This window comes from Lithobates pipiens, unplaced genomic scaffold (assembly GCF_037356315.1).
Source record: "Lithobates pipiens isolate NorthernLeopardFrog02 unplaced genomic scaffold, aLitPip1_a1.2 Scaffold_28, whole genome shotgun sequence".
Classification (NCBI taxonomy): Eukaryota; Metazoa; Chordata; class Amphibia; order Anura; family Ranidae; genus Lithobates; species Lithobates pipiens.
In genome coordinates this window covers 60,041,660-60,069,612 of record NW_027507789.1, presented here as the reverse complement: position 1 = coordinate 60,069,612, position 27,953 = coordinate 60,041,660, and the positions used below count along the sequence as shown (strand labels likewise).

At 41.1% G+C, this 27,953-nt stretch overlaps 1 protein-coding gene across 1 annotated transcript in view; it reads left to right on the top strand.

Annotated features, from left to right (window-relative positions):
• The window catches only part of MFSD11 (major facilitator superfamily domain containing 11), a 93,316-nt gene extending 65,585 nt beyond the window's left edge, over positions 1–27,731 (top strand). The window contains exons 9-14 of the mRNA XM_077459279.1: positions 4,975–5,015; positions 5,101–5,166; positions 10,889–11,014; positions 13,185–13,359; positions 15,913–16,048; positions 19,169–27,731. Of these exons, the coding sequence (XP_077315405.1) occupies positions 4,975–5,015; positions 5,101–5,166; positions 10,889–11,014; positions 13,185–13,359; positions 15,913–16,048; positions 19,169–19,333 (709 nt within the window). The 3' untranslated portion in view covers positions 19,334–27,731. The remainder of the gene's footprint in view (positions 1–4,974; positions 5,016–5,100; positions 5,167–10,888; positions 11,015–13,184; positions 13,360–15,912; positions 16,049–19,168) is intronic.
• Positions 27,732–27,953: the final 222 nt, after the last annotated feature.

Genomic DNA, 27,953 nt, shown 5'->3' with positions numbered 1-27,953 from the left:
AACTGACCACTTTAAGCAGGGGAACACAGCATGGTCACAAAGTCTGCTGCTTCAGTGTTTTTACAGTTTGATACAGCTTTTGTCAGATATTACTATGGTATACTGAAGTATAATTACAATTTCATAAGTGGCAATTACATTACGTTTATGCAGAGAGACAATATTTGCAATGTTGACCCTTCTTTTTGAAGATCTCTGCAATTTGCCCTTCATGCTGTCAATCAACTTCTGGGCCACATCCTGACTGATGCCGTTCTTGCCTAGTCAATGCTTGGAGTTTGTCAGAATTTTTTTTTTTTTTTTTTGTTCACCTGCCTCTTGAGTATTGACTACAAGTTTTACCCCTACAAGTTCTCAATGGAATTATTCTGGGCAGTTTCCTGGCCATGGATCCAAAATGTTGATATTTTGTCCCCCAAGCCACTTGGTTATCACCTTTTGCCTTACGGCAAGGTGCTCCTTCGTGCTGGAAAAGGCATTGTTCCTTACAAAAATGTTTGTTTTTGGATGGTTGGGAGAAGTTGCTCTTGGAGAATGTTTTTGTACCATTATTCATTCATGGCTGTATTAGGTAAAATTTGTGAGTGAGCCCACTCCCTTGGCTGAGAAGCAACCCCACACATGGACGTTCTCAAGATGCTTTACTGTTGGCATGACACAGGACTGATGGTAGCGCTCGCCTTTTCTTCTTTGTACAGGGTTTTTTCCAGATGCCCCAAACATCCAGAAAGGGTATTCATTAGAGAGACTGACTTTCCCCCCGTCCTCAGCAGTCCAGTCCCCCGTACCTTTTGCAGAATATCAGTCTGTCCCTGATGTTTTCCTGGAGAGAAGTGACTTCTTTGCTGCCCTTCTTGACACCAGGCCATCCTCCAAAAGTCTGTCTCTCTGTGCATGTGGATACTCACACCTGCCTGCTGCCATTCCTGAGCAATCTTTGCACTGGTGGTGCCTGATCCTGCAGCTAAATCAACTGTAGGAGATGGTCCTGGTGCTTGCTGGACTTTCAAGGGCACCCTGAAGCCGCCTTCTCCAATGCAGTGGAAATTTTTTTTTTTTTTTTTTTTTTATGGGATCAAGTTATTTTTCATGGCTAAGAGGGACTTTGTAATTTTAATTGCAATTTTGTCTGATCACTCTTCATACATTCTGAAGTACATGGAAGTTGTCGTTATAAAAACTGAAAACTTAATAATTGTGTCATTCTCAAAACTTGGCCACGGCTGTACTGTTCTGCTGACAATTTTCCACCCAGCTCCTTTGAAATTTAAATTTGAAGATTGTGGTGCCGACAGAGTAACCCATTGCTCAAATTTTTACTGAGTCAGCAGGATTTGGATGGAATTTGAGCCCATGTATGTATGGCTAGCAAAAATGTCTGAGCGTCAAAGCTGGGTTGTCCTATTGGCCAGGTAACAAGCAATTTCACTTGAAGAGGCCAGCAGTTGTACTCCATGTTTCACCCATTACGTCAAAGAGTTAAAGTCTTGCAGGTTACACTAAAATGTTGGAAGTTACAAAAAAGTCGGGGACAAATCAGGACAGATCAGTGCTTGTGGCTTGGATCAATATCTTATCTCGGTCTGTCTGCTTATTTCAGTCCAGCGCTTGTCTTCGCCTGACACTGATACATAATCCTAGTTTATTAAACTCGACCTCTGCTGTGATGTGTTTTTTGCTGATATTTTTATGGAAAACAAAAATAAAATTTAAAAGTTTTCCACTGTACTTTTCTATTCTTCCTGTCTTATAGTAATGTCAGTATTTTTTTTTTGTAACCCATATTGATGTAAATCTTATCAATATGTCAAAACAGGAGGAAAAACAGTTGGGCTAAGTGGCTCATCGAGGGTATGATTTACATTGGAGCTGTGGAATTTTGGGAAACCAAAAGAAAGAGGTGACATTCCTCACTATGTTGGAGGTTCCTCCTCTAAATTTGGGGTACCATTTTTGGTCGCTTTCCTTTAATTTGTAATATGAAAACAACCCTGTTAGACATGAGTGGGCTCCATTAGGTGGCTGTTTTTAGAGCTTTTTGGTTGGTAGATTTGGTTTCCCTGTAGAAGATGTAACACTAACCCCCGAAGGAGCTGCTGATTGGTCCTGCACTCTTCTTGGAAACCCCACTAACTTAACTCAATCCCCTTGGCACAGCTGTGGTGCAGTGTAATACAGTACAATATAAAACAATGCAAAGTACCTGTATTGCACCCTCAGGATCCACTGGCTTCACCTGGGGGAAAGAAACAGTACGCCACACAACTGGATACTTATCCAGATATCTTTACTGCAAAATATTTACACAGGTGATTACAAGAATTATGCCATTATCCCAACGTAGGACGACAGCACAATATATTTCAATATAACCCAATACAAAATGTGTGTATATATGTATAACCTGGGAGCTCCCCCTGCTTTAAAGCTATATGTGAGGCCTCACTCAAAGTACTTTATCTGGGGTCTTCTTTTCTTCGCTAGCTAAAGTCACTCCTTTTGGATTACAAATACATGTTCATGGAGGATTAAGCTGAAATGCTCCTGGTGCAACTCCAGTAACTTATTTACAGCGCTTGAGGCGCCAAGGTAGATGGGCCTCAAGCCTGCTCAGTGTCAGTTGCTCTGCTATGCCTCTGTGGAACTACAGGTTCCACTGAGGCCTGTATGTGAGTCTAACTGTGTGCAAAAGTTAACAAATGGTGGGCTGCAACCCGCTCACCAACTGGATCAGAGTTCCGCGTGATCACCTTGGTCCCGTGACTGTAGCTTGCCTTTCTGTCAGCTGTCGACCATTGTCTCCGAGAAACCTCTCCATAGATCCGCACAGGCAGCGTGGTCCCAAGAGACCTAAAATGGCCGCCCGGGTCCCCTTTATTTCCTACCCAGCATGCACTGCGTAAAAGAGTGTTAATGGGTAGGTCACACGGACTCCTGGGTAACAAGGTCAACCTTCAGAATCCAAACCACAAACAGTCACTTCCTGTACAAGTCTTTAGGTTGTTCTGAGGTAATAATAAACGTGCGTTACCCATATTTGGCCACTAGATGGCTCTGGTACGAAACCACAGTAATGTCCATAAACCTTACATTAACCACTTGCCGACCAGCGCACGCCGATGTACGTAGGCAGAATGGACGTACCTGTACGTCCCTTTAAATTTGTGGCCCTGCCATCGGGAGCGCGCCGCCGCCGGCGAGCTCCCGCGCTGGTCGGGACCCCCGTGAGTCCGGTCGCGGGATCCGCGGACTCGATCGCCGCGGGCATACCCGCGATTGTCTCACGGAGTGGCCGAATGAAGAAATGCCGTTGTAAACAACATGTAAACAACATGTAAACAACATTGTAAACAATGTGGGAAAGGGAAACCCATCCCACCTAGGTTCACTCCCTATGAATTATGGTCAGGACAAGCCACGGATCAGAGGGGTGGAATCTCTATAATATACCAATCTCTAGCTCAGCAGGCAGACAAAACTTATGTCTGCATGGGAAACTGATCTCCAAATTCAATGGGATCTCGACAAATGGCAGACATAATTTTCCAGAGCACATAAAGGGATATAGAATATTTCCTTAATAGAATCTTATCTCAAAGTGATGACCAGATGGTATCTTGCACCTTCTTCTAAATTAGTCCTCATGTATCCTTCCGCAAACCCCCAGTGCTTTCGGGGCTGTGAAATGATTGGCTTTGTGGCCCATATATGGTGGAAATGCCCCAAAAGCAGGCCTTTCTGGCAGAGGATATTTAACCTAATCCAAAGAGTGATGGACCTCCAGATCCCCAGAACCCCTGCGGTAGCCCTCCTGAATGCTAACATCCCAAAGACTCCTAAATAGAATCGCAAACGAATCCACTTTATTCTCCTGGGTGGTAAGCTGACAATAGCCAAGGCCTGGAAACAGTAGGGGGGGGTATCTTTCTCAGCTGCCAAGCGTAAAATATCATGGCTGATGTCCCAAGAGAAATTTACCAGTATTTTGCTAGATTCCAAAGCACAGTTTGAATCCACCTGGGAACCTTGGGCCAAACCTGTGGGTATTTCCCTCATCCCTGGGATACAAACATAACAAGTAAGCTTCATCAATATTCCTACAGCCGACTACCTGCTGGATGGCTCATAGTTCTTTCCCCTCCTCCTACCCCCTCTCATCTTCCTCTTTTAACTCTTTCTTTTTTTTTCTTTTTTGTCAGACTTTCCTTGCTTAGGTATAATGTGGACCTATACTACGCCCTAGATATAAGAGCAGTTCAAATGCCTCCAAGCTCTTAAGTAGAGGAGCCCCCCCCCCCCCAGAGGCTCTGAGGCTAGGTGTTCATACAATCTCAACACAAGCAGTGCTTGTTACCCACGGCTACGAGTGGCTGCAGTCCGGATGTCCCGGCACAGTCTAAACCCTTTAGGGGTGTAGGGGGAGCTCCCCGGGACACCTGGAACCAGGCATTTCAAGGCACGTGTATCGTGAGACATCGTCTAACCCGCCTCAGAATTCTCACACTGAATGTTATTTCTTTGCTTTTCATAGATGTGAGTTTGCCCATTCCAAGCCTATAGTATTTGATGTTATGCTGCATTGTATCTTGCTATGGATGTATAACAATGTATCTGTTTCTTTTGAAAATAATAAAAACTTTGAAAGTCAGAAATGTGTGTGTGTGTGTATGTGTAATATATATATATATATATTCCGTGTACATTACCAAAGCATGTATTTACCTGGGCATTTGGTGAAAATGAGACCCAACATCCACTTTGTGGTACATGTTTGGCAGAACCACTGGAGGGAGCATTTTTGAAACTATAGATTAAATAAAATAAGTGGGATAACATGAAAATAAAAGGTACTTTAATTTAAAAAGGAAAATATGTGTCACTCTTTAATTCTGTTTTTTTGTTTTTGTTTTTTTATATTGCTATAATAGGATTGGTTCAAAACGTTTTCCTAAATCTGCTTTTCTTTCAACTTAGGCCTTCACAGGGCAACGTGTCAAAAGCAACGGATGCCTTTGGTAAGTGTCTGCCTGTAAATTCAGATAACTGCTCAATGGCCAAACTGACCATCTCCATTAACCTAACTCTTATGTCCTATTTCAGTAAAATCTTTGAAGCTGTCCATCACCAAAGAAATGCTGCTGCTAAGCGTATCTATGGCTTACACAGGTAACGTCCCTTGGCGCTGGAGTAGTCAGAGGTCACAAAGCTCAGGCTGTGTGTTCAGTGTTTGCGAGGCTTATGATCTGTGTAATGTAGAATTTCATTCAGCTTTAGAAGTAGCCATGGAAAATAATCAGCATGAAATCTCACACTGTGAGAAGAAACTAAATGAAAACTTGGTATATACTGTGTTTATGTGTAAACCTATAGCTAGATTCTGATGTGAGACCAGTCTCTAAATAAAATTGCACTCGTATGCCATTATTAAAACTGACCTTGCATTTGCATGCAAGGTCCTCCCTGTTATATTTGAGCCCCCACCCTGTCATTTAATAGCTGTTCTTAAAATAAAATAAAAAAACTGGCAGGAAAACTGTTACTTGATATACTTTCTCCCAGTTTTGACTCGCATTGCATAAGCCCCCCCCCCCCCATCCTTCCTCTCCTCCCCCCTATCCATGCATTTGTTTTTTTAAGCCCCTGATTAGAGCCGAAGGCTCCATTAGGCTTCAGAATAGGGTGGGCTCGGGCATAGAGAATGTGAACGGTGCTCACCCTGGTGTTACAACAGCGAATGAATATTCGCTATTGTAACACTGATCATCCTCCCTGGCCAACCAGGAAATCTGTCACCCGATTGGCTGAAAGGACAATCAATCCTATTGGATACCTAAGAGGAGCCTCATGCTGGAAGCTGCTTATGGAGGAGAGGACACGGAGCCACTGCCCGCCTAGATGGGGTAAGTGCCAGACTGGCAGGCAGTAGGGGGAAGGTGCAGGCAGCCACTCGAGGGGTGGGTGGTTGTTTGCGCTTCCCCAAAAACTAAAAAATAAAACACCAGCTGCCACTGTTTCATTCCATATTTTATACGTTTTATTCGCTGGCAACAAAGTTGGATCAATCTCACTGGGAAAGCCACTATTTGTCATGTTGACCATTTTTCACTAGAACCGAAGGCAATGGCAAATTTTATGGATGTCACTGGAATGGTAGAAGTGCTTTTCCCATTAAAAAAAAAAAAAGTCTCCTGTAAAGGAGGTGATAGAAAAATAGGTATATGTTTGAACATTTTACATTGCTGCTGTCTCCTACCATCATTTCATGCTGAAAGCTCTGGAGTTTAATCAAAGTTCCTGGAATATATCAGTGGCTACAGGTGAATAGGGAAGCCATACATTTTCCTGCTGCTTTTCTGCTGACCCTTTTTATATCAGAAGTCTTCATTATTGTGTATTTTTCTGCATTAAAGGATAAGTTCACCTTGCAGGTAAAAAAAATGTTTGTTTTTGTTTTACCTGGAGCCTGGAAAGCATTGCACCCACAACAGAAGATTGCGGGTGCTGTGCAAAACTCCTGCAGACTTTTCTCAGTGTATCTGCTCGTACCTCGTAAAGGCAGGCAGATGCACACTGACCCAAAAAGACAATGAACTACCAGAGCGCGCAACAGCGCCATGATAGTTCTTTGAATTTACAAGCCGACAGCTGCAAAGGCTGTCGGGACTTATAGTTTTCCATTGGACTGTGCATTGTCCAAAAACTATAAATAGTCAAATGGGACTTTTAAGGCACAACTTTTTACTTAGAATATATTTCAGGTTTATAAAACCTTACAAGAACATCATTGTGGCATATGAAAGGTTTTATAATATCGCAATACACAATTACAAAAACAATTTAACATAGTATGTCATATACAAGATTGGTGATCCTAAGGCTCAACGAGTTTCCTGCACTTCTTGAGGAGACATTGAAATGTTAATTCACCAAACAATCTAAATAGAATAATAGCCATCATTATTTATAATCGTATAATACACATCCCTTTGAATATTCAATAAAAAAAAAACCTGAAGGGTGCCAACAAAGGTTGGTGAAGCAGATCAGCCCATAAGGAGAAAACAAGTGGAAATCCAGAGGGTTGAAAAGAATGATGTAGCCGGACCTGCATTGCCACATTGTTTTCAGACATTGACAGCGGGACGAGTGTGCCTGTTACTGGAGGGGGAGGGGGGGTTCTACCCTAAATACAGATGGGACAGGTAACGTGTTCCAATAGGTGAATTTAACCTTAAAAGCCAAACTGTGGTGCAGTGATCACTGGCTTTGTGAAGAGCCATGAGTAGATGCGGCTTCCAACAGCCTGTCATTGTAGTGTACATGCTTGGTGGTCACTGTTATCCTCATACAGCTGTCCAGACCCATCAGTGGGAACCAGTAGATTGCCATTGGCATTCACAGTGTAGCAAAACACCTGTGACTGGAGCCTTACAGTTCATAAGCAGTCAAAGCCTGTCCCGTGCCAGCTTGCTGTCCCTTGCTTTCTGTGTGGAAGCAGTGGTCTGTCTGCAGAGGTATGACACGCCCCCTAATGGAGTCAGATCTCCAGCACTTTATTTGGCAAAGCTCATGCTCTCTGCTGATCAGAGAGGTCTAGGTTTGACTTGGCCAAGGTGTGTGGGACCCCTCCAAAGACAGACCTCTGCTTCCACACAAAAAACAAGGGTCCCACTCTGCAGCATGCCAGCAGGGGACAGACTTTTCTACTCAGGCTGTGGCTGCTTTCTAAAGAAAAAACAAAATGTAAAACAAAAAAATGTTTTGATGCACGTAGAATTTATTTAGCTCATTTAAATAATAAAATGTTGCACATCTTTTACCCAAGCTCCTGTTCTGTAATTTTGCCTTCCTTGATTTTACCTTTTTTTGTGTTTAAAAATATTGCTTTTCACAGGGTAGCAGCATTCATCACCTGCTATACATGTAGCAGGCTTTTCCAGCAATGAAGATAAAAGAATTGGTTTGCTGTACAATTACTTCTTAACCCAGCTTTATTTTCCTGCAAATGATTGTAGAGGTGAAAATTGCTGAATGAATTATTGATTATCTCCACCTTCAAAGCCATTTAAGCTAGGAAAACAAAACATGCTAAAGATTTCTACCAGAAAGAAGCTACCAGATAGCATTTGATGAGAGGAATGTTGCATAAATAAAAAGATAGTATTAGGCTGATTTTTGTCACATTTTTTCAATGGATGCCTATGGGGTTTCAGCAAGAACCTTTTTCTACGGGACAGACAGCGAGCATGAGATTTAATGTGACAAAGGCAGAGGCCAGTAGGGTAATAGAAAATCTGCTACACCCAGTAGCATGCAGACTCTTGCACACTAAATGGCCATCTTTACAATCCATTACGTACTTTCTATAATGAGACGGAAAAGGCAAAGCGGCATTAAATGTTGTTTTCATTTGCAGCAACCAATGAGGGCCATGATTTTTTTTTCCTTTGACGTTTCAGTGTGAGGCATTAATATCTGGCATTTCTGATGGCACTGGGTTTCATGTTACGTTTTTATTATATTACGTGTGCCGGAAAATATCTCATCTCCACCTGCTCTATATTCATGACAAATAGAGACTTGTATTTAGGTGGATCTGTGGTGGACTTTTAAATTAATTGTGCTACGTATTTATTGCATCTGTGTATACAGGCAATTTCAGTTTTATAAATATTGCGTTATGTTTTTTTGCCAAGGGTTCTATCTGGGCTGCTTCTTCCTCCTCAATTTGATTTCTTCCCAGCATAGATTAGAATGAAAATGCTTTCATCTGTACAAAGCTCTGGAACATTCACTTATCAGCATTCTGTATTGTGACTATCAGTTTAGATTTGAGTAGAAAGGAGGGGATGGGAAAATAATATTTTTGCAGGGGCTAGGACAGTGATCGTTAGATTAATTTTTTTATTTTATTATGAATGGCATTATTGTCAGATTCACACCCTTCTGGTGTGCTGCTACGAGCACATTGGAGAGGTCATGTCAATTCTCTAAAGGTTTAAATTCAGGAACCTCTTGCAGCATATAGTTGCTTTTTTGAGGGTTAGTTTCTCCTATCACTACTCTGTTGAAGCCTCTAAAAACCTCTTTGGCATTCAATACTTTCAAGGAGTGTCAGGTGCCTGTGTGCCCCAATGCATGCTATTTTTATTTTATCTTTTCTTGACCCTTGTGCCACTGCTGAGTTCTGTGGTGCCGTGGGGTCAGGGTGCCACTTGCAGTGCTGAAATGGAGGAAATTGAATTGGACTGTCAGTGAAGGGAGTATATGGTCTTACGATGAAACGCTTATGCCACGTACACACGGCCGGACTTTTTGACAGCAATTCGGACAATTTGATCGTGTGTGGACTCCATCGGACCTTTGCTTGCCAAAAATCCGGCAGACTTTAGAAATAGAACATGTTTTACATTTTCCCACTGGAACTCCGCCGGACAGAGCAATCCGTTCGTGTGTATGCTAGTCCAACGGACAAAAACCGACGCTAGGGCAGCTATTGGCTACTGGCTATGAACTTCCTTATTCTCGTCCGGTCGTACGTCATCAGGTTCAATCTGTCGGACTTTGGTGTGATTGTGTGTGTGGCAAAGTCCATCGGAACTCCGCTGAAAGTCCGTCGGAAAGACCGTCGGACCTAGTCCGTCGAAGTCCGGTCGTGTATGTGGCATTAGAGACCCAAGAGGGTTTCTGGAATGTGTGTTTTGGCAGTAAGGTAGTCTGTTCTTCATACAGTGGGCTGCTAACATCGTAGTATATTTTTAATGCATGCACATTTGTTCTCCATCCACCTCAATTTAGCAGATGGAGAAATCCTGTTTAGTGTTTTGCCACCTAGCTGAATAAAAAAAATATCCATCTATGGCCGCTTTAGTCTGTCTGCCTTAAGGACAATAAAGGGGCAACGGCACCCTAATTAAGTTATTCTTCTGTTTACTCTTTCTTCTGTTTCCACATTCATACATTCATGATTGGTATTGAAATCGTTTTTTTTTTTTTTTTTTTTTTTTTTTTTTTTTTTTGTGAGGAACCTCTTCTGCTGCCGTCCTGATGAATGAATAAAATAAATACAAATATATGTGTGTGTGTGTGTTCTGAGTCATGTGGGTTTTAAGTGTTTAATTGTGGCTTTAGGGTTATATAAACGTAGACCTTTTTTGTTATTTGTTAAATCGTGATGACCTGTGATATATTTTTTTTTTTTTGTTTCATTTTTTTTGTTTATCACGATTTAACAAATCACAAAAAAGGTCTATGTTAATAAAACCTTAAAGCCACACAATTAAACACTTAAAAACCCATATAACTCAAAACACCTGAATAGGCACGCTTTGCTAGTCTCTTTAAAAAATAAAATAAAAAATGTTTTAAAGGAATAAATCTGAAGTGAAATAACCTATGTTTTCATCAGTTTCTGTTTTTCACTTCAGTTTTATTCCGTACAAAATCAGTCCCTTCCCCCCCCCCTTCAAATATCTATATGCAAATTCAGCAAGCCTTCAGTATATTCCCAGTCCTGTTTCACTTGCCATTACATAAAAGTGGAAAACACTTTATGAAAATGGATCAACAGAATGAAAGTGGACTATGCCTTTCATCTGATTCCCATAGGCTACAGTGTAAACATTTAAACACATGCGAAATGAGAACTATGATGTGTTGTAATTTTAGAATGCAAAAGGGAAGAACAACATTACGCAGATGTTTGAGGGCAAAATGAGAACTAAAAGACCCCAGTTTTACTGCAGTTCTTTCCAGATTTTAAGATAAAAAACACTAAGAGTGGAACAGTAAAAATGTAGCACGAATGTCTTGATGAAACATAGCTTAACCTTTAGACTTTAGGATGTTGTCTATATACTGTATTATATGTACTTTCATTATCTTTCAGGTTTTGAACTCACCTTTTACTCCGGTGTGTTTGGCACTTGTATTGGTGCAATCAACTGGTTTGGAGCCGATGCTAAGAGCTTAATTGGTCTATCTGGAATATTTGTTGGCCTTGGAGAAGTTTTAGGTTGGTATTTTTCATCCCAGTTTTCATTTGCTTTAAGTAAATGGGCATTGTGTGTTTCTGGGAGCTCAGTCCACTCGAAAATGAAGGTTTTCTTTTGCTTCCATTGAGGAACACATGAAGTCTTTAACCTCCAGATTATACTACTGCCTACAGGAGTATCAGACAAACTGTAGGCCAGCCTTTACTTCTCCCGCTATCAGCATGCATCCGTTTTTTGCCAGATTTCTATTAGGATTCTGAATATAGAAGTAACAGTAGTAATCAATAGATGTGATTGCCAAGTGCTAACTTCAGGAGATAAAGTATGTGAACTATGTGGAACTGTTTTCTGTAGTAGTTTTTTTTTTTAATAAAATGTGATCTGATCCTCATTCAAGTCACAACAATAGACAAATGCAATGTGCCTAACCATTTGACCCCCCCCCCCCTTTTTCATGACCAGGCCATTTTTTGCAATGACAATTGTGCGGTCATGCACACATAGAGCTTTCTTTTGGTGGTATTTGATCACCACTGCTTTTTTTTTCTTTCTTTTTTGCACTATAACAATGACTCTAAGCATCTAAGTAAATCCACTACAGACTGGCTTCAGTAAACTAAAATGTGCCTTTTTGGAGTGGCCCAGTCAAAGCCCAGACCTTAGTGGCTGTAAAGGCACAAGGTTTTTTTTTTTTTTTTACCTCCATGCATTCTTTGCTTCGAGGTAAAAAAAACCTGTGTGCAGCAGCCAAGGGGTTCACATACTTTGTTTCACACTATCCCATAAACTCAAAGTGGGTCGAAAAAATGCCCCCTCCATTTGGGAAAGGGGGGGGGGGAGAGTTCGGACACTCGTCACCCATTGACCCATCATGGTGTGCAGGCCACAGGGGCCTTAAGGGACATGACTCCTCAGCTGGGGACCACTGCCCTCGACTTGTATAGCATTCTGTCAGGCCAACAGGCAATCAAAGGTTTGTACAGGGTTCTGGGTTATGCAGGGTCCAGCTATGAAGGCAACGTTACAGGCTTTCCTTAAAAGTCCACCATGGGGTGTGGGTACCATTCATCTTCATCTCAGGCCGTAGGCAAAAGCTACAGATATACTGTAGTTCCTCCCCTGTGCGTGCTGGGAATCTTGAGAAAAACCTATTTTGAAAGCTTAGTGTGCACAGCCGTGACCATGACCTAAGACATTAACAAAAAATATGCTGTGCCTGACTTGGGTTATGCCTGGTTTGGAATTACTTTCTTATTTGTTTTGCCAATGTCCAGTCACCTGAAGGTGGCAGCAAACCCTATAATAATGGATATGATGGCCTGCGATGACTAATTTTGTACTTCCTGTAAAATAATTTTCTTGGATTCCATTGAGGTCCCACTCCTCTGTTCGTTTTATGGTCATGCTCTTGGTACTGCTTTGTCAGTTACTCGTAGTGCCAGAGGTGTCCTGGACTGGCCTACAGATTTTTCTTGTTTGCCAGTGTCCAATCCTCCAAGACAAATCTAAGGTTTAAGGATTTTCGCTGTGGGCGCATAAATGCTCTTTTAGGGCCCCTGACAACTTTTTATTGAACACAAAGGCATTACCATCACAGTGGTGTTTTTAAGCATCACACACAATAAACATATTCAGCTTCCTGGCTATTTTGGAAAGTTTAGACCCGCTCTAAGGTCAGACAGGCCTGGACACGCGCTCCTTGCGTGTCTGTACAGACACATTGCTTGAGCAACATCTTTTCTGTGGAGTAGGGAGCACTGATTGTCTTTTGTGGGCAACACTGGCCTGTCTTTAATTGGTCTCAGGCCTTTTCACCATTTGATTGCTGAAACAGGCTCTATCATTTTGTCAGTCTATCACAGCATGCAAAATGGCCTGATGAAAGGTTTACTGTATTCTTTTTAAACATCCATCACTCCTAATTCTCTCCCTTCTCCTGCTTACATCCTCTCCCCCACTTTGTTTGTCCTCACTGGTTCATTTTAAGGTAAATTCAAGTGGATTTTCATATTTATCCAAAAACACTGCAAAATGTGGTTATTTTTAACAGTTCAAAGATTGTATTGACTTGTTGCATATAATTGCTCTTTAAACACGAAAGGTAAGCATTTTCAAAGCCTTCCAGCTGTGTAAAGATTCATTTTTTTTTGTACTGCAAACTGATGAAAAATCTCCCTGTCTACTTTATAGGTGGAGCAGTCTTTGGATTACTCAGCAAGAATAGTCGCTTTGGCAGGAATCCAGTTTTTCTGTTTGGTCTTGTTGTTCATTTTCTTGCTTTCTACCTGATCTTCCTCAGTATTCCTACTGATGCCCCTATTGCCTCACGTGATGGGACTTACAGTCGGGCATATGTAGATCCTAGGTAGGAAATCAGTTAAAAAAAAAAAAAAAAAAAAAAACTATTTCTGCCTTGATAAAACCCAATATGAATATAGTTTACTTATTTCCCATATTTAGAGAGCAACAACATATTGTATTGGTTTTTAGTCACTTCAGTTCTTGTTCCAGAGTAGTTATGTCTTTTGCCCCAACCACAATCAGACATGCATACTCTAGAGCCACTTTGGTTAGGAGCTACTTCAAGGGATTGTAAATGCTATTATCTTTTTTTTATTATTTTTTAAATACCATGTTCTGCTTACCTGCTCTGTGCAAAAGTTTTGCACAGAACAGCCCCGATCCTCTAATCATGCTCCCCCGCTGGCGCTCCTGGCTCATCCTCTTCTCGGTGTGGCACCATAGGAGAACACTTCCCATTGTGGCACACCTGTGGGCTCAACCCCAAGCTTTGCTGTCTGTGTCCATTGACACGGTGTGGCTTGGCCCTGCTCCCAATCTCTCATCCCAGGATTTGATTCAGTGGCAGAAGCCAATGGATCCCACAGCTATCAATTTGCCATGTAAGGAGAGAACCTCTGCTCTTAAACACCATGCTAGATTGAGATCGGGCTCAGGTAAGTATAGGGGTAGGGGGTAGTAAAGATGCACACAGCAGGTGTTTTGGTCTTTTTTTTTTTCCCTTAATGCATAGAATGCTCTAGACTACTTTCACACTGAGGTGCTTTATAGGTGCTACAGTGCTAAAAATAGCGCCTGTAAAGTGCGTCTCCAGTCTGAAAGCCCATGGGCGCTGGTAGGACGGTAAAAAAAAAGTCCTGCAAGCAGCATCTTTGCAGCACTGTTGAAGCAGGGTATACCCCGGTCCTAAAGCGCCCCTGTCCATTGAAATGAATGGGGCAGTGCCACCAAAGGTTTTAACCTTTTTTTTTGCCTGATGGCGGGGGTTAAAAGCGTTCCGCTAGCGGCCAAATAGCGCCTCTAAAATGATGGTAAAGCACCGCCCAAGTGTGAAAGTAGCCTTTACCGCCAATGCCTGCCCCAGTGTGAAAGTAGCCTATGGGTAAGAAAACATTCTACCTTTACAACCACTTTAATCATGTTTTTGGACTGAAGGGAGAAACCAGGGCACAAAGAGACCATACAAAAATGAATACACAAACTCGATGCTGATAAAATTACTTGAACCTAGGATGCCCATACAGCAAAACAAATGTGTTAACCATTTATCCAGTTTGCATAGCTGACGTGTAGTAATACAAGCAGAAAGTGGTTATAAAGCCTAAACATTTTTTACCTTGATACATTCCTTGCATGAGTGTAAACAATGTTTAGGCATCCGTTTCCCCTAGTTCAGTCCAGTGCTGCGCACATGTGAGGCTCTTCACTCCTCTCACTTCTTGGTCTTGCATTGGCTCCTGCTACTTTATTAAATCAAACCCGGGGGCGGTGGCAGGGCTGAGTCCTGCTGTCTGTGTCTAAAGATGCAGAGAGCGAGGCTTGCTTTAGGGGCACTCGCCGGAGAGGAGGAGCCAGGAGTGCCAGCGGAAAGCCCAAGAAGAGAAGGATAGGAGGACATTCTGCAATTCCACTGCACAGAGCAGGTAAGTATAAACTTTTTTTTTTTTTTTTTTTTACATTTACAATCACTTTAAAAGTGGATAGGGGAGAAAGGTTAATGTCTACTAACCCCGCTATCGACATCAGTGAAAGTTGTGTCTGCACACTAGACTATAGGTCAGTTTACCCAAAGCTTTCATTTCAATTTTACAGTTTTTGGCAGATGTCTGCAAGTGACTGCTTTGGTTTAGAAATTTAAATCCATTCCCAGGTCTGAACACATACCAAGGCAGTCAGAAATGATTCCCACTCTCCTTCCTGAGTTTTTTGCTTACTTTTTATATGATCGTCATTAACAGCATAATAGGAGGAGTGGGAACAATCTAAACTCTGAGATGAAAGCGGGAGCAAACCCAGGAACAATGGTAGGGATCATGGTGCTGGAGTATCCAAGATAATTAAGCTCACCACACTACAACTATAACTGAAACATCAGTATTGGTTGCACCAACAAGGAGAGAACATGTGTTATCAGCACGAGGCAAGGTAGCTTACAGGACAGCAGTTGGCGTTTTGGTTCCCTTTCACCTCTGACTTTAAGGTTAGAGAATATAACTCAAATAATGTAAGGCAAATAAGGGGACACGTGCCATTTTTTGTTTTAATAAGTCTACAGGGATGTAATAGACTGAATATTTATTTTATTGCGACAAGCCCTCTTTTTCAAATCTGAGAAGAGGACAATGAATGAAGGCTTTTCACCAAGCAGTTGGCCTGTAGAAAAGGTGAATCCTATTTTTTAATCTTGTAGGAAGTATGTGGAGAATAGTCCATTCTTATTGCCGCTCAAACTTCAGTAGCAATAATAACAGCACAATTTGCCAGGAAGTTTATTGAAGGCAAGCAGTTTAAGAAATCAATCGGTATATTCAGGTTTAATTCTACTTTTTTTTTTTTTTTTTAAGACCAGCGGAGCCGCATCTAACCATTTCGGTTTGTTTTTCATTGTTTCTTGTAGCAAAATCCTGTCCATGTTCTGCAGCTTTCTGTTGGGTTTAGGAGACAGCTGCTTCAACACTCAGCTCCTCAGTATTTTGGGGACCTTGTACTCTGATGACAGTGCACCTGCTTTTGCAATCTTCAAATTTGTACAGGTAAGAAATAAGCGAGAACTCCCTCTTGTGTAAATAAACATGCACATAGTTTATTGCTATACATATCTTTTTTTTTTCTGTGCAATTTTATAGGAATGTGTAGTGGTTTTGTATTTCATCTTTTCTTATGGTTGGGACTAATAAATAAAATGGTACTTTTATCAGCCATTAACATATACTGGAATTTGAAAACTGTCAGGTTATACTGCTGCCCACAGGAGGTTGAGACACTGGCAAAAAATGGGAGGGTCGCTTGTGTTGATTTGGGTATCTGTCAGTTTTTTTTTGTTTTGTTTTTTCAGCCAACCGGTTGAATGAAAAAACAAAAACTGTACATTTATACCCAGCTTTAATTGGTTGTGAGCCCTTACATATACACAGTAAAGCAACTAGCCTCAGGTCATACAGACAGGCATAGCATACTAGCTCATTATGAAATACCTTGTAGCTAAGCCCCCTTAGTGGTCCCAGTTCATGGCCCCGCCCGGTGACATCGCTCCCAGAGATACTTCCAGGTATCGCGGGCTCCGGCGCTGTGATTGGCCGGGGGCTGCGATGACATCACTGTCACTAACTGAAGCACTGGCACAAATGTGCCATTACTTCAGTGCGCATGTGCTGATGACATCAGCACATGCAGATACAGGGCATATCTCCTAAACAGCGCAGGTTTAGGAGATATCCTGGTTTAGCTACAGGTAAGCCTTATTATAGGCTTACCTGTAGTTTTAAAGTGGTTGTAAACCCTTACAATCCACTTTTAACAAATCTCCTTACATAAGTTTTACATGTACATCTGCTGTCCTTTTACCTTTCTACATTCTTTAGAAAGTACACGTTGTTTTACAAATCTTTCTTCCTGTTTCAGGAGTGGGTGTGGAATCTGGGCATACACTGTGTGTTAGACCTTATTGGAGGAAAGGCACCCCCCCCCCCCCCCCCACATAGGCAGAGGAACTAAGACTTGCAGAGCTGCAGTCTGAATAGACAAGCTTTGGAGGGAGAGAAGTAAACAATACAGATATATGTGCCCAGGTCAGATTTCATGAATAGGATTTACAACCACTTTAAACATCTCTTGGGTATACATTGAGCCCTTGGTTAAACTAAAAAAAAAAAAAAAAAAAATGCAAATCTTATAATCCAAAATGCTGATTTACCTTTTTTTTTATTTAACATCTCTTTTCAAAACATAATGTCATGATATGTGTTATCATTTTCTAGGTAAACTATCTCTTGTGGAACATCTACAGAATATAAACCATTAGGCCCCTTTCACACGAGCGGACCGATTGGGTCCGCCTGTTCATTTTCCAGGCGGATACGATTGAACCACCTCTTTATCGCTATGGGGCGACGGATGTCCGCTGTCACCGTCTGGAATCGTAGATCCGATATTCTCCACTAAAAACAGATGCGTTTGTCCTCCATCTGACAAATCATATGGAAACGGACATGCAGTGAGTTTCTATCGGACATCCACATAGAGGAGAAGCGGGCTGTGTCTGTTCTGCTGAGTGGACATGGACCTGCCATCCGCCTGCTCAGCGTGGATCAGCAGAGAGATTTCTGCTGAGCAGGTGGATCCGCTTTGTCTGAAAGGGGCCTTACAGAGTTGCTGAAGAAACATTGAGGTTGATTTACTACAACTGGATAGTGCAAAATCTGTGAAAAAAGTTATTCCTGCGCCACGTCAAGGGTAGAGGGAGATAAGGTACTGCTGCACACACTGGAAGGGAAATATCTGAGCCCCGGGAAATAGTGGATAAGGAAGGTAGTGGTGCGCTGTACATAGGGAAAGTATATCTATTGGTAAAAACAATATATAAAATCCACAATAAGGGGATATGCAGCAAACAATACAGGTATACTAAAAGGGTATGCCTATGTGGCTAATTTAAACAACACTCATTTCTACTAATAATCTTCAACATAAATACATAAAATAGTGAAAATTCATAAAAAATCCGAAGTGCAGCGTGTTGCGATCTTGAAATCGCATAAAGTGCAGGTGTTCCACTGTGCCAATGTGGCTGATAGTGCAAAATCTGCTGCAGCTCGGCATAGAAACCAATCCACCTCCCCAGGTTTTATTGTCAAAGCTTAATTGAACAAGCTGAAGTTTGATTGACTACTATGCACAGCTGCACCAGATTTTGCACAACATTTTTAGTAAATCGACCCCATAGCGTGGATGGTGTCTAAGCTGTCATTCATAATATTGGCCACATATTGTACATGGCAATTTTCAGATGATTCCAAACACATTCATGTTTTCAGCAGGCAAAAATGGACTCGATTTACAAAACCTACCATCAACCAATTTTAGATTTTTTTTTTTTTTTTTTTTTTTTTTTTTTGATATCCATAGATGGGTCCCTTTCACACTGATGCGCTTTTCCAGGGCGACAAATGCTCATGAAAACTATTCCCTATTAAATCCTATGTAACTGTTCACACTGCAGGTGTGCTGTGCTTTGAAAAGTCTTTGCATGCTTCATCTTTGATGTAGATTCTCAAAAACACACCAAAAAAGCACCTTCCATGGTAAGTCAATAGGCGTGCATCATTGTGAAAGCTGCACAAAACGCATCAGTATCAAAGGACCCAAACTGTATGTGGTAGGTTATTTTTCATTTGAAATCGGGTTGAAAATCATGAAAATTGTTGTGTTTATGGCTAGCATTGGGCATGGCTAAGACAAATCCAGAGATCTCCTCATTCAGGGCAGCTTTGTTGCAAAATTTTATTATGCCTGTGCCAAGCAATGGACATGGCGTGACTTATTTCCACTGCTGTAACAAGTTTACTACTTTTATTTGTAAGGAAATTCAGTTGGATTTAGAACACAGTTGCTCTTTAAACATATTAGAAATATTATGTCTAGAGAGGTCTAACTGATGATGGATTAAATCTGGCTCATACATAAGCAATCGCCGCCGAATTTTAGATTGTGAACGTAGTAATCAGCTAGTCACTACTTGTTCTGATTAACACGTATCTGTTAATTAATTTTTTTTTCTGAGTACGTATATTTATAGAAATGTTAGTGATTCATGAAAAGCAGATGTATGGTAATGAACTATGTCAGTAACACTCTTGTATCTCCCTCTTATTCAGTCTATCAGCGCAGCTGTTGCATTCTTTTATAGCAACTACCTCCTCCTGCAGTGGCAGCTGTTAATCATGGTGATATTTGGATTCTTTGGCACCATTTCCTTTTTCTTTGTGGAGTGGGGAACGGTCAGCTTGAATCCTCAAGAGACTCGCTACGGCAGTATCTGATGAAGATATGCTGCTCTGCAGCTGCTGGTTTACGGAGTGAAAAGGTTCAGAGCTTGTCTGGCACCTTAGAGGTTAATTAAGGAACATTTGGATATGCGCTGGCCGCAGAACATTCCCTAGAGCTACTCTGTGCTACTTTTTTTCGGATTCAGGACAACTTTGACATGACCATAATGCACTCTGTCCCCAGTGTCTTCTGGAAAAGAGAAAACATATGGCAGTGATTCACAGACCTTGATAGTGCAATAACTGCTACGCTCCTTTGCCTGCTGTTATTACTTGATCATGTTTTACTTCTGACAATTACAAAGTCTGATTACTCACAACCCTTTTGATCACTGAATGCAATGAACTTTATCAGGCATCACACTCCATGCCCTTTTTACCATGTGATATTTTAATGGCAGTTTTATATATGGATGTGGGGGTCTACCGCACTGTGACTATTTAGCTAAAAATACTTGACTGCAAAAAAATTGCTGTTATGTCCGATTTTGAAATTGTGTTGGTGCCAAATTGTACCCCCCACACACTTTTTTTTATTTACACTTTAAGGAATGTATAGTTAGCCTTTTCAGCCGTCATCCAAAGTTTTTGGTATGTTTTACACTGCTCTTGCTATTCTGTAAATTGTTTGCACTCAGGTCTTTTTAAAAACGAACATGTTGTATTTGTTTTATATTTCTATGAAACCAGCAGCTGATGACCTCTTTAGTTTCTCATAAGGAGAATGTCTACAGCAGCCAATTCACCTCCAGAGGTTCCATTCTGCTGTAGCTTAGTGCAGGGCTATACAGGTCCCTTTTAGTAACTGTCTCACTACTATTATCACAAGTGATTCATTGCTACACAGAACACGTCGCTGTGCTGGATGAGCTTCACCAGTAACAATCGCACAATTCTTCAAATGTGTGCGATTGTTAGATACTCAAATCTGCTGTGTACTAGATAACAGCAAAGGGAACTGTTCTTTGTAAATAGTGGCTAAGCGATAGTTGAGGGATTGAGTTGCTATAAACTATCCCAGTGCTTATGCATTGGAAGCCGAATTGTAGCTTTCTACTAAATGTAATAGACCTAAGCAGGGTCCATAAACATTGCTTTTTAAATGTCTTATGTTTGTTCTGTAATTGTGCTCCAGCTAAAAAGACTGCATCCGCCGCAAATTGGAGGTACACCTCGTACAGTCCCAACTGCAGGTCCTCTTTAGCAAACATTGCTGATTGTACAGCAGTATTTGGACGTTCGGCCTCCTTCCTCCGCTGCTGGGCCATTTGCAAAGCACAGTGAGCTTTGTGCATGCACAGTAGGCAACCGGTTATGAAGCCTCAAGGCTTCACTGCTGATTTTCCTTACAAAGAATGGCGGCGGTGGCAGCACCCGAGAGCCTATTGAAAAATTGGCTGGGTTGCTGACATTGAGGGATCCCTGGACAGGCAAGTGTCCTAATATTAAAAGTCGACAGCTTACAGTATTTTTGAAGCTGCTGAGTTTAAATGTTTTCGTGGGGCGGGCTGGAGCACAATTCACATATGGGAACATGTTACATTCCCAATTCTCCCTGCACCCACTGTCACTATTTGAAAAGAACGTGGCTGGTTGGGCAGAGCTCTATGATTGAATGAACTACAAATACCAACAGCCTTTGTGGCTGTTTGCTTGTAGTTTCAATGAACTACCAGGGTGCTGTTGAGTACACTCTCATTACTGTAGTAAATGGATTCTTCTTGTCATTGTGTAAGAGCCTGCCTGTATGTGGCAGGAGCAGACAGCTTACCTTGACAGTCTGCAGGAGCCCTGCATTACACCTGCAATCTGCTGACCACGGGTGCAATGCTTTCCATGCTTTCCTACAAAACCAAATAGTCAATGCAGATTTTTTTTTTTATTCAGCTGCCAAAAAATGTGCATTTACATAATTTTTTTTTTTTTTTTTTGGGCCAGTTCACACCAGATGCAGTTACGTTCAGTTTCGTGCACTTTTTTTCTGCACTAAAAATGCATGCACAGTGTTTTGCATGTATTCCAATGGCTCTAGTTCACACCATGCAGTCAGTTTCTGGTGCAGAATCCGGCCGGAACTGACTGTATTGGTGCAGGAAAAACGGAACTGCATCTGGTGTGAACTGGCCCTTAAAGAACAAATGATGCCATTATTTATGCCATTTTTTTTTCTTACTGGTAATGGCAGTGATCTACGATTTTTAGCGGTACTGCGACGGACAGATCGTAGACTTTTGACACACTTTTTTTTGGGACCGCTGGCATTTATACAGTGATCAGTGCTATAAAATGCACTGATTACTGTGTAAATGTCACTGGCAGGGAAAGGGCTAACACTAGGGGACGATAAAGGGGTTAACTGTGTATTCCCTCAGTGTGTTCTAACTGCGGGGAGATAGGATTGACTGGGAGAGGAAGGAGACTCATCCTTTTTCCTACTTGGTAGGAACAAATGATATGGCTCCCCTTCCCTGACGGCACAGGGATTTGTGTGTTTGCACACACAAATCCCCGCGCTCGTGCACGTGATCGGCGGCGATCGTGCCTACTGGCCACATGCATCGGGTCCCCCTCGGTGAGGCAGGCGTGCCCTCTGGTGGCCGCTAAAGGAATGGACGTGCCCTACGGGATTTTGCCCAGGGGGAGCCATTCTGTCACAGTATATCTGCATGAGCCAGTCAAGAACCTGTTAAAAGACAATGTTTATGTATCCATTCTATTATGTTTTGGCAAAAAGCTACAATTGAAACTTAAAACTATTTTATTTTTTTTTCAATTACTATTATTATTTTTATTGTTAATGGCTGGCGCATAAAATTAGCTAACAATATATGTTGTGCCTCTTAAGTATTCTGTTGGTATATCTGTGCTTTAGTTAATGGGTCTGCATATCTTGTTTGGTCATTATGACGGAGTCACACACTCTTGTGCTGGATTTTTAATTTATTTCATATTGGGCACAGTGCACCAGGAAATGCTAGAACAGGTAGAGGTGCGTAGAAACAAAACTACCAGTTGGATAGGAATAGAATTAAGGTGGGTAAACACTAAGAAAATTGGGCGAACAATCGGCTGGTTTTCCTCGCTGTATCACAGCAAGTCATAACGGAGGATGGCACTAACGTGCAGAAAATTTTTGTACAACTAAAGCCCCATACACACTATCAGATTTTCTGATGATTTTTTTTTTCTTTCAGATTTAACAAAACCATGTAGTGCAAGGGCCTGTCTGATTGCATACAAATTGAAACTCCTAAGGTTTGACCTCATATTATATGGTTTTGGAAAATCTGATAGTTTCTGTGTGTAGCTTTTAAGGCTTTTTTTTTATTTGTTGGTGTGTGTATTGTCTCTGATCATGAGCAGTCTTTCATATCTAATTTTTCTCCAACATCAAAATTTTTCTCGTCTGAACAGAACTGACAATTTTCGAGTTTGTCCCTTCTGAAATGTTAATTTGAAAAGTCTAAATAAGATGTTGAAAGCTGTGTACACACTATACGAAAATGGAACAATTGTGCCTCGTATGGAATTTTTCTTCCTCCCTCCTTTTTTTATTTTATTTTTTTTTTTCCTTTTTCTTACAGTGTGTCCCCTTTTTAGAAACTGTGGCAGGAAGATCCTACTATTGGACTTTCCATGGCATATAAAAGGCTAGGACCTAAGTCAGTCACCACACTCTGTCTAGGATTAAAATGTCACTTTTAAAGGTTGACTGAGCCATTCCTTTTTTAAGTTGGGGGCTTTCATTTTGGTGCATCTTGCTCTTGGGGTCCAGTTTGATGCTATTCCTCTGGAAGTCAGTGCTGTCCACTGAGAGCCATAAATCTCTTAGCATTTATCGTTTTAATTTTTATACATGCAATACGAAGCAAAAATCAATAAATTGAGCAAAATAAATGTGTGTCTGAAACACTTGCCATCTATGCAGACCTTAAAACTGGATTTGTACAGCCTTTTCCTAGAGAAAAATCTGACAACTAGGAGACTCAAATAACTGATCTTGGGACCATGTGTCGGGTCTTGACCTAAAGGTTATTGTCCCATTTGGGGAGAATCTGGTTGCCATGGATAAAACAGATTTCTTACCTTCAGTCACTTTCTATATATGAGGCCTAGTGTAAGTGTTTGGTTTCCATGATCAAATGGTTTGTCTTGGTGGCTGCATTTGCCTCACTTTCTCTCCTATTCTAAAGATCTGTCAAAGGGTCCCTGTGGGTACCATAAAGGAGAGATGACAAGCCTTTTCATTCCGTTCATATTCCAGGTCATATTGTGTATCCTTGCTCTAGGTGGTGCTTTTGAAATCCACAAAGAAGCTGTAACTCTGCTTATCTCCTCTGTGCCATGGGCAAAATTCAAGAAGCTATTTATCACCTGAGGAAAAAAAAAATGAGATTTCTGTATTATGAATACTAGTAGTCATCAATTTGAGCATGTGACAGAAGGGAAAAAATAACAATGCTGATTCATCTTTTATAAGCTTTTAGGGATTCTATTTTTAAAAATTTTAGAGCTGACCTGTACAGGTGCAATTTAGTTGTACAACGGCCTAACTTGAATTCTTTACTGAATTTCAGACAGCAGGTTGGACATGGTTCTCATTGTATTTGAGGAGTGTCAAGTTGCACTGCAAAGAACCATTTTGTCTCGGTTGCCAAAAATGTAAATATTAAGGGGATGGCATCCTGATTGATGTTTATAGGGGCCCCTCTGCTTTCCTTTATCAGGGATTTCAAGTCGATAAGGAATATCTCCTATATAGTGTAGATAGCCTTTGTAAAGCAGACCTATAACCAGGTGTTATCTTGAAGTGCATCAGTCTGTGCTTGCAAACTTAAAGTGGTGTTCCACCCGCAAATTCTATATAGATTTTTTTTTTTTTAAAGTCAGCAGCTACAAAAATGTAGCTGCTGCCTTTTTAATGAGGTCACTTGCCTGTCCAGGGAGCCCCTCGATGTCGGCCCCCCGAGGCCGATCTGTCCATCGGATCAGGTGCAGGCGCCGCCATTCTAACGCAAGGAAACCGGCAGTGGAGCCTTGTGGCTTCACTACCAGTTTCCTACTACGCATGCGCGAATCACGCAGCGCTTTGTGAATGGCCAGCTGTTTTTTGGAACACACAGGTCCCAGAAGACAGTGCAGGTGCTCGCTGCACAAAAGGAAATTACGTCCTGTGCTGCGGACCGGATGGATCGGAAGTACAGGCTGTACTTCATAAAAAGATATGATTATAAGAAAATTGTTTTTTTTAATATCCAAAAATGAGGGATGTAAAGATGGTCTTTCGCTTAAGACCACCTCTCAAAAGTGGCCATAGATGAAGCAATTAAAAAAAAAAAATTTTCCCTGTAAATCGCTTGATTCCCCTGTTGCAATACATAGTGGTGCTCAAACACCTGAGTGATAGCAATAATTTTAGTACCAGAGCTCCTGCACAACTTTAAACTGATAACCTATAAAGGCTTTTAAAGCGTCGCTTATGGAAAATAAAGGGTACTGCTGTTTGTCGCCATTTCACGGATGCAAGCAATTTTAGGATGTGACATGTTTGGTATCTCTTTACTCAACCCAACCTCATCCTTTTATATTTTATTTTAAAAATGGGTCATTTATTGCGTTGTGTGCCCAAAATGTAACTTTAGTGTTTTTTTTTTTTTTTACTGAAAACCCTTTGCGCTAATATTGTGTAACATAAAAAATTAGAAGTGCCACTATTTTGTTCTCTAGGGTGTCTGCTTTCAGAGAATATATTATGTTTGGGGGTTTTATGTAATCTTTAGGGCTAAAATGTTTTTTTTTAAATGTGCAAAAATTGCTGTCGCCAAGAGGATTAAGCAGACTTCACCAGTTGCCTGCACAAATATTTATTTTCTTCTCAAAGGACCCATGGCACTTTGATTTGGAAATTGTGATCAGACTTTGTTTACCCTGAGGTCTGCTGCCCTCCCTTCCTTTCTGTTAATCAGTTAGTGTGATAACATTCTGGAACAGCACTGAGAATAGGAGGAGTGGGTCACAGGTCAAGTATGGACCAGCCTACATGTTTTGCTTCAGAGCAGAACTTCAGTAGTGAAGTACCTATAGTTGCAAGGTTACTGATGATACGGAAGGTGTACTCCTGCAAACTGACCTCCCTAGTGTTCACTGTGTATAGCATACACACAATTGGGCATTTTGTATCTTTCAAACTGTAATGTCATTTTTTTTTCTAAATGGTCCTATGTGTCAATTGACTAGGCTGCTGTACTGATGCCGGTGGAAGGACTGGTTATGTCACCCAGTTATTTTGATATTTTTGAGAAGGAGAATTGTGGGGTACATCTGTGGGGAAAAGGGACTCTGCATGTCCAATGCATCTACACACGATTCTGTGCTGTTTTCTCAAAAAAAAAAAAAAAAAAAATGGCTGATGAACTAGTAAATACAACACTAAAGGATGTAAAGGAATTTGACTTTGTCGGAAAAATTTTGCTAAAGCAGGCTTGCTGGGGTCTACAAATAAAAAGCAAAAGAAACACTGATATAACATTTCTGGAGAAAATGCTGCTCTCAGCGCCTCCTAGTTCTGGTCACATGCTTGGGTATATGATCTCATGTTTTCAACTAAAGGAGAGCATCAATCAGTTTAGAGTGATTTTTCATCCCTTTCTTTAGAGATCATGTGTCCAGCACAGGCAAAGTTTGGCACGGCATTTTTCAGGCACATCACATGCGATATCTGCCATGAGAATTCAGCCATGCAAAATGTATTGCTGAAATCGCATTGTATTTGCACCTTTTTTTCTTTTTTTTTTTTTTTTTTTTTTTTTTTTTATGGGTCCGCACTGGAATTTGATCACATGGGTATTCAGACCCATGCAATCTGATTCCTGTCCGATTTCAGTTCACACAGGGATCTGTGAACCGATTTAGGGGCGTCGTTAACTTTTACATTGACACCCGCAGTGGTTTGCAGAGAGCCGAGTGAAATGTGATGCAGGAACCCGCCCGGGAATAGCACTGGTTCCTGCATCGCACAAGCGTGAGCCAGGACTTGGTGTATCCTGTAACACCGATGCCTTTCTCTGTGCGTAAAGTAAACATTGCTTTGTACAGTGCAGACAGGGAAAATGTAACTTAGAGAGCATCAGGACTGCAGACAAAGACCAAAAAGAGTAGTGTTTGCTACAATAACCTATTAGATTTAATGCTAAAAGCCAAAAAATATTCCTTTCAATTCCTACTACTCTTAAATAGTCGCTGACAAAACATCAAAAGCAGGCTACCTTTTTATGCCATGTGATTCCTGCCATCTACTTGTGGAAAGCAGAATTTCTATCTAGAGTGGTGCCTGATGGTTTCCTTGTTTTTTGGGCTGGCCATATATGACCAATTTTTTATTTATTTTTTTCCTCATCACACAGTGGGCTAATGGGGGGGGAAAAGAAAATGAATGAATTCCCCCCTTCCACACAAGATGGTAGATTGAGGAAGCCTCCCACTGTGCCTTCGTATTCTGACGACAGGATTCCTCTACGGTCAGAGTCTAAGAAAAAATTCCGACAGTTCCAAGCAGAAGTGACTACACATCGACTTTAAATTTTGCCATTCCCTGCCAAAATATGGACCCATCTATGGCCAGATTTAATCTCAGGTCATAGTCATGTGCCCCCCTCAATGTTACAGCGAAGACAAGCAGACTGAATGTAAACAAAGCAATGTTTACAATGGCCTGGGCCTATGATAATGGCTCCTGTGAAAATTGCTGGAAAGGAAAAAGTAAATACACTGCCTGCCTACTTCTAGGACAAAATATGGAATCCAGGCCATAACAGTAGCCAGAAATCATAAGCTTGCCTATACATGGCTAAAAACTTAGATTCCTCCATCTACACACAGAAGTGGATGGATTCTCCCTGCCAGGACATTGTATTCTGACCGTGGTACCCATGGCTCTCAGAATACATCAGCGGCTGCAGCCAACTGATGGAGAAATATTTTCCAACATGTCTTTCTGACATAAATTGATCAAATTATTGACTTTTGTTGAGTGGGGGATTGCCACACACTGATTGAAATTCATATTGTCTGCTGAACTAACCAAATTTTGATCAATGTATGGCCAGCTTTACACGTGACAGGTTGCCATTAACTAAATCAAGTTTAAATACAGTATTGTATGGCTGTTCGAGAAAGATGAAGTAAGCATTTAAATTGAAATTGCTAATCAGATTGGAATGGTCAACAAATGTACCTCTTTATTTCAGCCTTCAAGTGACACTATTGCACACTTTTTTTTCATGAACATGTTAGTAAAAGCTAACTGTATGTTTACACACAGATTAAGTGGTTTGAATCCGTGAAAGATTACTTGTTTTATCAATCATACTTAATAAATTTGATTTTGAAATCATGAGCTTGAATATATGGGACTTATTCTCTACAGATTTTTGACAAGAAAATCTAAAATGTTACATTTTCTGAATGGTTAGTCCCCACACAACTGACATAAAAAATAAAACTACACACCCAGCTGGGTGGTGATCTTATGGTCTGTGAGTAGCACCCAACCATGCTCACTAGTACTTCTTTTTTTTTTTTTTTTTTTTATGATGACCAATTTTCCCTTTTCCTT